This window comes from Euphorbia lathyris, chromosome 2, assembly GCF_963576675.1.
Source record: "Euphorbia lathyris chromosome 2, ddEupLath1.1, whole genome shotgun sequence".
Lineage (NCBI taxonomy): Eukaryota > Viridiplantae > Streptophyta > Magnoliopsida > Malpighiales > Euphorbiaceae > Euphorbia > Euphorbia lathyris.
This window is the reverse complement of record NC_088911.1, coordinates 62887405-62900881: the sequence shown is the minus strand read 5'-3', so window position 1 is coordinate 62900881 and position 13477 is coordinate 62887405. Positions and strand designations below refer to the sequence as shown.

Genomic DNA, 13477 nt, shown 5'->3' with positions numbered 1-13477 from the left:
CATAATGCATCTAAGCATTACCTTAAGCGATACCACATCATTAGAGAGATTGTGGCTAGAGGAGATGTGAGAATAGAAAGAGTACTTATAGAGGACAACGTTGCAGATCCGTTGACAAAGGCTTTAACCCAGAGAATACATGATCGTCATTTGACTTCTACTGGGATAAGTTTTAGAAACAATTGGCTTTAGTCCAAGTGGGAGTATGTTGGGGTTTAGTGTCCTATAGACAATTGTTCTAGGATACAAACTTAATGTAAATGAATTGTTCTTTATATCATTTGTTTAATGAGATATATGTTTTATAACTATATAAAGGCAATCCCTTTTAAGCACTAAATAAAGTCTAATAAAAGGAAATCCGTAAGTTTATTTAAAGTGATTATAAAGTGTTCATACAAGCATGAAGTGAGACAAAACTTTATAGTAAACTGATAAACTTAAAACCACCCCAAGTCAAGTGATATGTTTGGGATTGACATATCACTGTTGAGACTTGTATGTAACAATGTCTTCTGTCCGACAGAAAGCTGATCTCACAAGCTTCATATATACAGATATCTGGACAATTACATAGATCCGATGAAACGTTGTTCATTAGGATTGGGGATCCGATTTGAGATAACAAGATGGGTAGATTCATCCTTGTCACCTATTCATCTCATTGGTATTAATAGGTATAACTAATCCTCAGACTCAAAGGAATATTAATTGGTATTCTGGATTACGGAATGTGATGCTTTGACTCTGGTGTAACACGATCCTTAACAGAGATGACTCTGGGGTATGAACAGTAGACGTTGGGTATCACAGGAAGTGATTGCGGAGTCGTTATATATTGGATTGAGCATTTATCACTCCCGATAAATGGGAGATACATCCATGGATCGCTTGTGGAAGACTCGACTCTAAATCCTTGCAAGGTGATAGCTTAAGAGTAAGAAATAAAGATTTCACTTAACCTATCTTTTTTAGTTGACTCGGCCTGTACAAGTAAAACGAACGTCTCGCTATATGTGACTTGACATCACCCATAGTCATAAGATTCAGTTCAAGGATGTAGTTGATAAAGGATCGAATTATACTGTAACTAATACGGAAAGGTTAACGAAAGAATCAACCTGTCTTCTTATAGCTCTGGGGGAATGATTACGGACTTGCTAATCACATACTCTGTACATCATTCCGTTATGCAAAGATTAAATATAATTCTTTGAAAATTAATTTAATAACGTTGCATACGGCTAGAAGCAATAAGAACCTAATGGATCACACATAAGACTTGGAACCTAAAAGAAAGATAGATGTTAATTAATTGATAGAAGCCCAATTGAGCCCAATAAGGCCCATGGACATAAGGGGGTCGAAATTCATGTAGTGATATACATGAATAATTAATTTAATTTTGTTAATCCTAATTAGATTAGGAATATGAATTAAATTAATTAAGAGATAGTTAAGTTAGGAGTTTTAATTAGATTAATATACTCCTATTATTATCCAATAAGGTTATTATTATTATCCTTAATATATTAGATATATAGTGAGATAATAATTAGGAATTCTATTCCGAATGGAATTCCTATTCAGTAACCTAATTCTATCTAACTAGGGATTAGATACAAGAGATTATAAATACCCATTCCCTTGAGATTTTCGAAATCCAAGCAAGCCATACCCTACTTGTGATTTTCGAAAATCACCTAGTCCAAGAGAGAGAAAATTCGACACCCCTAGTTCGAGGACGAGATTTCTCTACGGCTTCGTTTGATCAATTGATTTTCATCTATTTCTTTTATTCTTGATCTTGTGTTGATTAATTAGAGGCAATCTACTTTGGTTGCTATTCAACGGTTGATTCCAAATTAACCTTCCCGTGTTTTATTTCGTGTTTGGGAACTCGAAGAAGAAAAAACAAACAAAAGGGAGAAATTCGTTTTACTACTCCTACATCAGGCCAGTTCACGATTTCACGGATTCCCGGAGATTGAACCGTCGGATCGTCCCGATTTTTGGACAGGAGCTTCCAGACATATTCTTCCACATTTCCACCGAAGGGATTGTCGTTCGGAGGTCTGGAAGGTCTGTTTCGGATAGGGGCAGTTTGGTAGACAGTTTCTATCTCTTTTGAAGTTGTGGGCACTTCGTTTGCAACGGTAGATAGAACTTCTAAAAGGTATTTCTTCTTATCCTTCTTTATATGAAATAACGGTTAACGGATCTTGTGGTTAAATGGAAATAGGTTAAAATTTTATATTTCCGCTAGCCTAATTTCCAACAAAAACTTTATAATAAACTAATAAACTTAAAACCACCACAAGTCAAGTGATATGTTTAGGATTGATATATCACTGTTGAGACTTGCATGCAACAATGTCTACTGTCCGACAGAAAGCTGATCTCACAAGCTTCATATATACAGATATCTGGACAGTTACATGGATCCGATGAAAAGTAGTTCATTAGGATTGGGGACCCGACTTGAGATAACAGGATGGGTAGATTCATCCTTGTCACATGTTCATCTCATTGGTATTAATAGGTGTAAATAATCCTCAAACTCAAAGGAATGTTAATTGGTATTCTGGATTACGGAATGTGACGCTTTGACTCTGGTGTAACACGATCCTTAACAGAGATGACTCTGGGGTGTGAACAGCAGACGTTGGGTATCACAGGAAGTGATTGCGGGATCGTTATATATTGGATTGAGTATTTATCACTCCTGATAAATGGAAGATATGTCCATGAATTGCTTGTGGAAGACTCGACTCTAAATCCTTGCAAGGTGATAGCTTAAGACTTGAAATACAGATTTCACTTAACCTATCTAATTTGAGTTGACTCGGCCTGTACAAGTAAAACGAACGTCTCGCTATATGTGACTTGACATTATCGATAGTCATAAGATTCAGTTCAAGGATGTAGTTGATAAAGGATCGAATTATATCGTAACTAATACTGAAAGGTCAACGACATAATCAACCTGTCTTCTTATAGCTCTAGGGGAATGATTACGGACTTGCTAATCACATACTCTGTACATCATTCCATTATGCAAAGATTATATATAATTCTTTGAAAATTAATTTTAATAGTTGCATACGGCTATAAGCAATAAGAACCTAATGGGTCACACATAAGACTTGGAACCCAAAAGAGAGACAGATGTTAATTAATTGATGGAAACCCAACTGAGCCCAATAAGGCCCATTCACTAGAGGGGGGCGATTTTATGTATGGTAAATACATAAATAATTATTTTGATTTTATCAATCCTAATTAGATTAGGATTATGAATTAAATTAATTAAAGGATAAATAAGTTAGGAGTTTTAATTAGATTATAGTACTCCTATTATTATCCAATAAGGTTATTATTATTATCCTTTATATATTAGATATATTAATGGATAATGATTATGAATTCTATTCCGAATTGAATTCTTATTTCAATAACCTAATTCTATCTAACTAGGGATTAGATATAAGAGATTATAAATAACCCCCCTTATAGGATTTTCGAAATCCACAACCTAAACCCCTAGAGAATTTCGAATTCCACCCTAGAGCAAGAGAGAGAATTTCGACCCCCAGTTCGAGGACGAGATTTTCCACGGCTTCCTTCCGTTCAATTGATTTTCATCTTTCTTTCTTTATCCTTGGTCTTGTGTTGATTAATTAGAGGCAATCTATTTTGGTTGCTATTCAACGGTTGATTCTAACTTGATCTTATATTTGTTTTGTTCTGTGCTCGGGAACTCGAAGTAAGAGTTGTGGGCACTTCGTTTGCAACGGTAGATAGAACATCTAAAAGGTATTTCTTCTTATCCCTCTTTATATGAAATAACGGTTAACGGATCTTATGGTTTATGGAAATAGGTTAAAATTTTATATTTCCGCTGCTATACGTTAGCCTATTATTCCAACAAAACCTACTGACTCGTGCTGTTCAAAGAGGCCAGTTCTATGCTTCCGCTCCTCAGCCTGGTGATGTTGGAAAAATGGTGGAGAAAGATAAGCAACCAGCAGAAGGAACTCAAACTCAGCAGAAGCCTCCTGGCTCACCTTCTGCTGACCCGAGCAAACAAACCCAGCAACAAGGAACTGCCAAGCCTAGTCAAGACAGACCCAAATCTAACCAAGTTCAAGTCAACATCAAGAAGTAGAACTAGAAATAGACTTAGCTTGTAACTTGTGTTTTGTAACTGGCATGCTTTCTTGTTGAGCTGAAAATTTATACAATCATCTTTTCACATACTGTCTTTTATCTATGATGCTTTGTATGTTGTGTTAAATGCTGACCTTTCTCATATAACTACTCATTGAACACGATAATTTAAAACTTGTGAACATAAGAAATTATTCAAGTACTTGGCCCCTAAGTAAAACTACTCAGCCTCAATCAATCTACTCAGTGCAACTTCCACTTCAATAACTGAAGTTAAGGAATTAAACCTTCGAAATTGAGTAAAGACAAAATATTCCAAGTACTGACCTCTCTCTGAAGCTGACCTTAGAGTTACTAGATTAAATCTTAAAAGGTTTAGAGTAAAACTAAGTCAGTGGTGACAAAATGTTCCAAGAACTGACCTCTCTCTGAAGCTGACCTTAGACTTACTTGATTAAATCTTAAAAGGTTTAAAGTAAAACTAAGTCAGTGGTTCAACCCTTACGGGGGAGAATCTTCAGAAGTTTTGAGAAGGTCAACTATCATGGGGGAGCTCAACACTGAGTTCCTTATTGAATATTTTTGCCAACATCACAATGGGGGAGTTTGTTGAAACACCTTTCCACATGATTTTGATTTGACAAAATTATTTAAGTAAATCTCCATGATAAAAGATATTCCAAAACAATTAAATTTAAGTGCTTTGATTTAATTGTACTAATGTGTTTATTCAATGTTGAGTAAGTTGATTTATAAGAATATGTACTAAAAATGTACAAGAGAAAGTCAAGACCAAGTCAGCTGATGAAAGCCACACAGCCGGAGCTAAGTAAGATGCAACTCAGCTTTGACAAAGAAAAAGTCTTCTTCTAGAAAGCTTGAAGGCGAAGCCACTGAGTCAAGCTGAGTGATCGTCAGGTCAGGATCAATGATCGGTCAACTTGGAAGACAAAAGTCTGTCCATTTTCTGAAATGTTCAGAAGCCACAGAAATCTGTCTAGAAGACTTTTCGAAAAGGAGCATGGACTACAAGAAGACAAAAGACATGATTGGCCTGCAGCACTGAGTGCTGACCAAGTGATGACGAAAGAAGAACGTTTCCCCACAACGGCTATGTCGGGATGCAAATAATTGATGCCCCAAACATCACTATAAAAAGGCCACTTCATACTTGAATCATTACAAGACAGACAAGCAAAATCTTCATCAAGTCAATTCATTTGGAAAATCCAAAATAGAAGCTGTCTGAAAAGAAAAAAAAAGCAAGCCCTTACACCACGTCCTATTTTTGTGTAAAAGTCTAGATTGATTTATTCATCTAAAGTGTTCTTTGTTGTATCAAGAACAATTTCTTATCATTTGTAAAAGGTTAGAAAAGAGAGACTGAGTACTCGGTTATAGTACTCAGTGGTAGAGAAAGGCTGAGTACTCGGTTATAGTACTCAGTGGTAGAGATAGGATTGAGTAGACGAATAGAGGATGGTACTCTTGCATACTCAGTTGCTATTGTAAACGGTTTGTGCTCTACCTTTAAAGAGCTAAGTAGAGGATTCAAAAAGCTCGGAAGGATTTCCGGGGACTGGACGTAGGCGGAGAGGCCAAACCAGGATAAGTTTGCTGAGTAACTTTTAACCCTTTATCTTTTGAGATATATATATATATATATATATATATATATATATATTGCTTGCTAAATATTACTCAACAAAAAAATAATCTGTATATGCTGTGTTGAATAAATCTGAATGCTGTGCTGTGTAATCTGAGTGTTGAGTTGGAAACTGACTTAAGTGTTACTTCTTAACACACGATAGAAACATCTCTAGTCAGCAGCTTACTGAAGCTGTCCCAATTCTACTCAGCGGTGCTGACCTAACGACTGAGTTAAAGTCTTAAACATTTAAATAAGTCAGCATTATTGAATAAAAAGTTTATAATAGTTCCTAACCCCCCCTTGGAACTAATACTATCACGTTACACGGGACTAACAGGTTTAATTGCTTTAAGTTTATGCAAATTCAGATTAGGTTATTAATCAGATTGTTCATCATATTGAATTTTGTGTTATCATACCATTCCATAACATTCTAGGAGTTTAGGCTTTGCTTTGGATCAACCTAGGAGTAGAATAACTTAGAACAAAACCCTCAATCTACTTTTCCATCGCCTAAATAACATCTTAAACCTAGTAGTTTGGTACTTGCGGTATAAATCCTGTGAATTCGATATCTGGACTTGTCCAGATTATTACTTAATAACGATGAGGTACACTTATCACTTAGTGGGTCTTGGAGCGCCAGCTCAGGGCGCATCAAGTTTTTGGCACCGTTGTCGGCGATTTATCTTCCAGCAATATCAAACCAACGTCTAAATTGTTAGTTTAGGCACTTTTTATGAATATTATTTATATGTGAATATTTTACTTGTTTATATCAATTGAAAGTATAACTATGATTTGCTTTGGTTATATTTAGTGAACTAAGTCAGTAGGTATTTGGAAAGGCCGAAGAGTAAGGAATAGTTCTGATATAGTAGTGTTAATGTACCATTTGTTGTGAGTATACATGTTTATTCATAAGGGTTGACATAACTTTTCTTCTTCTAGAAGTCCTTTTGGTATTACGGCTCCTTCCATTAGGAGTTTGACTCCAGGAGAAGTCATTCATGAGACGGAATCTCAGCCCTAGCCGCATAGGGGTTTCCTTTAATGGGAAACATTCCATGGAAGTCTTCGGAAGATCCGAAGTCTCGTGTTTTGACACGTGGTGTCTGGTCTGAGGGTCCTTCTAATGCAATGTGTCTTGATTCATTTCATATGATATCAGAGGTATGAGTTGTTTATAAAATAAACTGAATGGGGAGAAGGATATTTGGTTTCTCTCTATTTTTTCGACTGAATGCACTACTCATTGTCCAAATTGACACCAATTATTAGATACTGATCTCAGCCTGCCATGCACGTCTCTCGGCAGACTTAACAAGCGACCTCAGTTTTTGAAAAATCGAGGTCTTTGCATTTCTAAAACCGGTGAATTAATCACCGGTTTCAACTACATTGGAATGTGTAATAATTTTAAGAGAACATTCTAAAAAGACTTATTAGTAATTATAGTACATTATTTAGAGGAAAAATCCTAAGGACAGAAGAGGAAAAAACTGAAAACGCGTATGAGAAAATTAATATACGTAAATTAATAAATTCACCGTCTTATTTTTTTTAAAAGTAAATATATAAAAAATGAGAAAAATGTCGAGCTTTAGCAATAATGAATAGAATAGAGAGGCATTTGGATCTTTGAGATCTCCTTTCATTCTCCACTAACTAGTGTTTTTCACAGCTTTCATCATTGTGTTTTTCTGCTCCCAACCCAAGCTCCTCTGCTCAACTCATCACCCAATTCTGCTTTTACCGATTCTTCTTTCCCCTATTCTTTTGGACTTCTCGATCTCCTTACCTGATTGCTTCATGCGATTGGTAAGCCTCTCTTTTTTCTATCTATATATATCTTTTCTTAATTAATATTGGTTTTGCTTTTCTAAGCTCTCCGATTCGGTTTGATCTTTCTACTCGAGTTTATAACAAAACGAAAAATAAAAAAAAGTTTTTGTTTTTTCGTACATTAAAACTTTGTTTTTGTGGTCAATTACCGCCTTCATTTTTCCCTCCCCTTGAGAATTGTAATTTCTTTTTGGAATTTTGAGATCAGATTTGTATTGGATCTATTGGGAATTGAAATGAGCTGTGCTTAGATTCTCGTTTCTTTTTCATAAACGGAATAGTTGAGTGAGTTCATTTTTGGTTGTGTTGCCCGGAATAAGAGAGGCAAATAATTAACTAGTAGCGCAACTGAATGTCATTCTGCTCCTTTAAGAGCTAGTTAGCAAGAATTAACTTTGCTTCTTGTCTATGGATTTCCATTTCTAATACACCAGAGAGAGAATAAAAAGATAAATGAGCATAAAGAGTAACTCTTGCTTATGGATTTTCTACCTATACTTCTTTTAGTAGATTACATCATAACCGACCCAATATATGTCACATAGAACTTCAGAAGTTTTTCCTGAAGGTTTAGCGTTATTATCCGCATTAATAGTCTTATGGATCTAGCTAGCATTGTCACCATTCTTTTACTATTTTAGTGCATCAAATACTGAATCGATCTTGTAATTCTTTTAGGGTCATAATGGCGTTGAAAAGTAATTCAGCTGATAATAGAACAAGGAGTTCTATACAAATTTTTATTGTAGTTGGGCTTTGCTGCTTCTTCTATATACTTGGAGCATGGCAGAGGAGTGGATTTGGGAAGGCGGATAATCTTGCTATGGAGATTACCAAGAATACGGGAGACTGCAATTTAGTCCCAAGTCTAAATTTTGAGACCCATCATGGTGGTGAAATGGGAACCATTAATGATGCTCAATCAAAACCCAAAGTGTTCAAGCCTTGTAAAGCCCAATACACTGATTACACCCCCTGCCAAGATCAGAAGCGTGCTATGACATTCCCTAGGGAAAACATGATTTACCGAGAGAGACATTGTCCTCTAGAGGAAGAGAAGCTGCACTGCTTAATTCCAGCACCCAAAGGTTATGTGACTCCGTTTCCTTGGCCTAAAAGTCGTGACTATGTACCATATGCTAATGCACCATATAAAAGCTTGACTGTGGAGAAGGCTATTCAGAATTGGGTCCAATATGAGGGGAATGTGTTTAGGTTTCCAGGTGGAGGAACACAATTTCCACAAGGGGCAGATAAGTATATTGATCAGCTAGCTTCAGTGATACCAATTGCTAATGGAACAGTCAGAACTGCCCTGGACACTGGTTGTGGGGTATGTTGGTTCCATATTCTTTTTTTCTCTCTCATGATATTGTGTTGGATTATGTTAATATATTGACAGACCTTTTAAATTTGTTTATAAAAACTAGGTTGCCAGTTGGGGTGCATACCTTTGGAGCAGAAATGTTATTGCCATGTCATTTGCTCCAAGAGACTCGCACGAAGCACAGGTTCAATTTGCCCTTGAACGAGGTGTACCTGCTGTCATTGGTGTTTTGGGTACTATAAGGATGCCATACCCATCTAGAGCCTTTGACATGGCGCACTGCTCTCGTTGTTTAATTCCATGGGGAGCAAACGGTGAGAAAATCATGTGAAGGAATTGCTTTTGTTATTCCTTCCTTCTTTTTCCTTTTCTATAGTTATTTTGTCATCTCAAGTTGTAATACTTGAACCTTAGGACACAAATTTTTCTTTTTGTAGATGGAATGTACTTGAAGGAGGTTGACCGAGTTCTTAGACCTGGTGGTTATTGGGTTCTTTCTGGACCTCCAATCAATTGGAGGGTTAATTACAAAGCATGGCAACGTCCCAAGGAGGAACTTGAAGAGGAACAGAGAAAAATTGAGGAGGTTGCTAAACTTCTATGCTGGGACAAGAAATCTGAAAAGGGTGAAATGGCCATATGGCAAAAGAGAGCAAATGCTGAATCCTGCCCTGGTAGACAAGATGATTCTCAAGCTACATTTTGCAAATCTTCAGACCCAGATGATGTGTGGTATGAAGTGATACAAAGTTCATTTTAGATTGGTCGCACACAATGCATGCTCTTACTTGTCGAGACCATTACACGTGTCAACATGTTATATTCTAATTACTGATTAACATTTTTTTTTATTTGCCTTCATTTGTTATTGGTTATAGGTACAAGAAAATGGAGGGATGCATTACTCCATATCCTGATGTTGGTAGTCAGGATGAAGTTGCTGGTGGGGAGTTGAAGGCATTTCCATCCAGGCTTTTTACTGTTCCTCCTAGAGTTGCCAGTGGTTCTATTCCTGGAGTGTCTGCCGAGACATACCAGGAGGACAATAGTAAATGGAAGAAGCATGTAAATGCTTATAAGAAAATCAATAAGCTAATAGACTCTGGAAGGTATCGCAACATTATGGATATGAATGCTGGTTTGGGAGGATTTGCTGCTGCGCTGGAATCGCCCAAATTGTGGGTTATGAATGTTGTGCCCACCATAGCTGAGAAAAATACTTTGGGTGTTATTTATGAAAGAGGATTGATTGGAATCTATCATGACTGGTAAGCAATTCTACTATTTTCTTTAGGCGCTTTGGTGCTACAGTTATGATACAAGTGCAATTTTAATGATGTTCCTCTAGGCAGTTAAGTTTTGAAGTATGTAAGTACAGACCTGTTGTAAAGTGGATTAAATATCAAATGGCCTCATGAAGTGGAGTATGGGGCCAAATAGGCCCATAAAGTTAAAAAAAAAAGGAAATTACATATAAAATCAGTTTTGAAATTTTTATTATGCTTTTGTCAAATATGCAGTTATTTTCGGTTCATCATTCAGTCATTTATTTGCTAATTTGCCCTTGGTGTGTATTTCACATATGCCTTAAAAAGAGGGTCTCATGCTCCCAAAATTAACAGAGTTAAGTATTTTTTCCTTATTGTCCATTTTGGGCTGATGCTGTCGTTTCATGGGGCAATTACCATATTAAATCCATTGTTGAGAATTGGAAGATTATTTTCTAAGAGAAAAACGAACCCTTTCTTGCTGTCTGCCCCTGCCTATATCACTACAAAGTCCCACATTAGGCTAAGATCTTTTCCAGTTAATCTTTTTCTTCATTTGATTGATATGTGAGGCTAAAACTGTGATTATCTATGTGGTTTTTCTGTTCAGGTGTGAAGGATTCTCGACATACCCAAGAACATATGACCTTATCCATGCGAATGGCATTTTTAGTTTGTACAAGGACAAGTAAGTATGCTTTGGTGCTTTTTTCGATTATGAGTGCTAAATTTTGTTATGCTTAAAAGTTGCATGCAGTTCTTTATTCATCTAAAATAATTTCTTCTATTTGTTGCTTCTGTTGAAGAAAGCAATTTTGAGAGCATGTATTTTCAATCATACTTGTTTATTAAAACTTTATTTTACCATTGTCTTCAGCGTTCACAACGTTTTTAATAATTTATGCTGTGTTGTGATTTTGTTTAAATTAATTATGTGCTGTGTTTGTACTTTCTTTTTTCTTTTCCCCGCATTAGCTTGTATATATCAAGATTAAGATACAACTTGAGCAAGCAACCAATGACTGGTCTGATGTTAGGCAGTTAGCAACCATGATTGCATCTTTGAATAGTTAAAACTGAAACTTTTAGTTCAGCTTTTTCATTTTGCATATATTTCTATATGAGAAAAAGAGTCCGCAGTTTGCAAACAGATTTGTGTTAAATTCACATTTTAAGTTTAGAGCACCCAAGTCATGGACAATCCATGCATTTTGTTTTTGACACAATTGGGGTGATGACATTGTTGCCAAGGTGCGGTCAAGCATTACCTATATAATTAATTTAATTGTCCTTAGTTGTATGAGATACTTGAATGGTTTTAAGGACCTTTGTTCAAACATACGTAGTCACAGCAAGATTGATTAGCAAAAGCTAACCAATTGAGAATCTGCATAATTTGAATCATATTTCAACAGTGGGTATGGGTTTGGGTCACAAATTGTGTGGTTTTCAGTTCAGCTCAGTGTGTGCATGCCTATTATTATTATTATTATTATTTCCGGATGAGTTTCCGTATACTTGCATATGGCTGGAGCGATCAATTAATTCTTATTTTCCTAGATTGGCAACCAACTGATATTATGAACATATGAATGCAGATGCAACATAGAGGACATTCTTGTGGAGATGGATAGAATATTGCGGCCAGAAGGTGCAGTTATAATCCGTGATGAAGTTGACGTGTTAATTCAGGTGAGGAAAAGCGTAGCAGGAATGAGGTGGGACACTAAAATGGTAGACCACGAAGATGGTCCTCTAGTTCCAGAGAAAGTCCTGGTTGCAGTAAAGCAGTATTGGGTTGTAGGCGGCAACTCCACATCCTCGCAGTGAAGGGTTAAAAAGGGTGAATTTGGAAGTTAGAGAGATGGCTGAGAATGCTATGGTAGGGAGGGAGGGAGGGAGTGAGTTGTTCCACCCCTTTTGCATATCCCACGCGATACATCTCATCTCCTACATACTACTCAAAGGCCATGTTAATTTATCAATGCAGGCTTGTAAGGTTTATCATTTTTCTTTTGGTCTATGTCTCATCTCTTTTAACAGTACATGAAATTAGTTTCAGTTTTACTTAAATCAAACATTGTTCTAAGGAAGCGTTTTTTTGCCAAATAGCTATTGAAATTGAAAGTTTAATGCATCCTCCAATTTTATTTTATAAAAATGACCTTACTTTCATTATTCATTTTTTACCGTTAACTAATAATGCTAATTGGCATGTGAATGTTCGATTTCGAGTAGGATACTTAAGAAACTGAAGTCGATTACTTAAAACTCTTTTTGTCCGTGACGAATAATTTTAATTTATCTTTATTCAAGTTACTAATATAGACATAGACAGACTAATTGGGTGAAAAATCAATTATGTGGTCGAATGGATTAATCACTTATTATTTGTGAAATAATAATATACCAGAGTATGGAAAACTCAAAAACAATAAAGAAGAGAGTTTATTCTCCCTGTGTTTTTGAAGAACAGAGAAAACCAAGAGATGAAGAAAAGAGTTGTTTATTCGAAATGGAGAAGACGAAGGCTTTTCTCTTTGGTTCAAAATAAAGAAAACGAAAGGATGGAGATGGTTTTTGGGGTTCCATAAATAAAGTACACAGTCAACAAGCTTAAGATTTTAAGGGGGCGTTTGGTTCACATGAGTAAGAGAAAAGGAATCAAGAAAGGGAAACTAAAGGAAAAGAAAGAAATAAACATTAATTTCCTTATGTGTCTGGATATGTAATAAAACTTACTCCCTCCATTCTTAAATAAGTGTCGTTTTAGAGTTTTTCACACAAATTAAGAAACACAATTAATATGCACTTAAATTAATAAATTTACATGGATTAACTAAATAAAAATTCTCTCTCCTATAATGGTTGGAGAAAAAACTTTGAAAGCTTAAAAAACACATAAGTGTCGTTTTAGAGTTTTTCACACAAATTAAGAAACACAATTAATATGCACTTAAATTAATAAATTTACATGGATTAACTAAATAAAAATTCTCTCTCCTATAATGGTTGGAGAAAAAACTTTGAAAGCTTAAAAAACACATAAATCAAGACAAAATTCAAATGCTTAGACCAAAAAACTATACTAAATTTTATTGAAAAACGAAAACGACACTTAAAAAAGAACAAAAACAATTATCTAAAACGACACTTATTTGAGAATGGAGGGAGTATATAGGAAAGGGAATCCAATTCCCTACAGGGCTTGGG

General features: G+C 35.7%; 1 protein-coding gene across 1 annotated transcript; it reads left to right on the top strand.

Annotated features, from left to right (window-relative positions):
• Window positions 1-7427: 7427 nt before the first annotated feature.
• LOC136218452 (probable methyltransferase PMT2) lies at window positions 7428-12442 on the top strand. Its single transcript, XM_066005315.1, has 7 exons — window positions 7428-7645; window positions 8348-9002; window positions 9100-9310; window positions 9434-9728; window positions 9875-10264; window positions 10875-10952; window positions 11863-12442. The coding sequence occupies exons 2-7, from the start codon at window positions 8355-8357 to the stop codon at window positions 12092-12094; spliced, it is 1854 nt and encodes a 617-aa protein (XP_065861387.1). The 5' UTR covers window positions 7428-7645; window positions 8348-8354; the 3' UTR covers window positions 12095-12442.
• The last annotated feature ends 1035 nt before the right edge of the window (window positions 12443-13477 follow it).

Excerpts from the sequence above, each read along its gene's own strand:
- LOC136218452 (XM_066005315.1), top strand. The coding sequence starts at position 8,355 with ATGGCGTTGAAAAGTAATTCAGCTGATAATAGAACAAGGAGTTCTATA. Across the intron at positions 9,311-9,433 it reads AATTCCATGGGGAGCAAACG|ATGGAATGTACTTGAAGGAG; the intron begins GTGAGAAAATCA and ends TTCTTTTTGTAG. Across the intron at positions 9,729-9,874 it reads TCAGACCCAGATGATGTGTG|GTACAAGAAAATGGAGGGAT; the intron begins GTATGAAGTGAT and ends TATTGGTTATAG.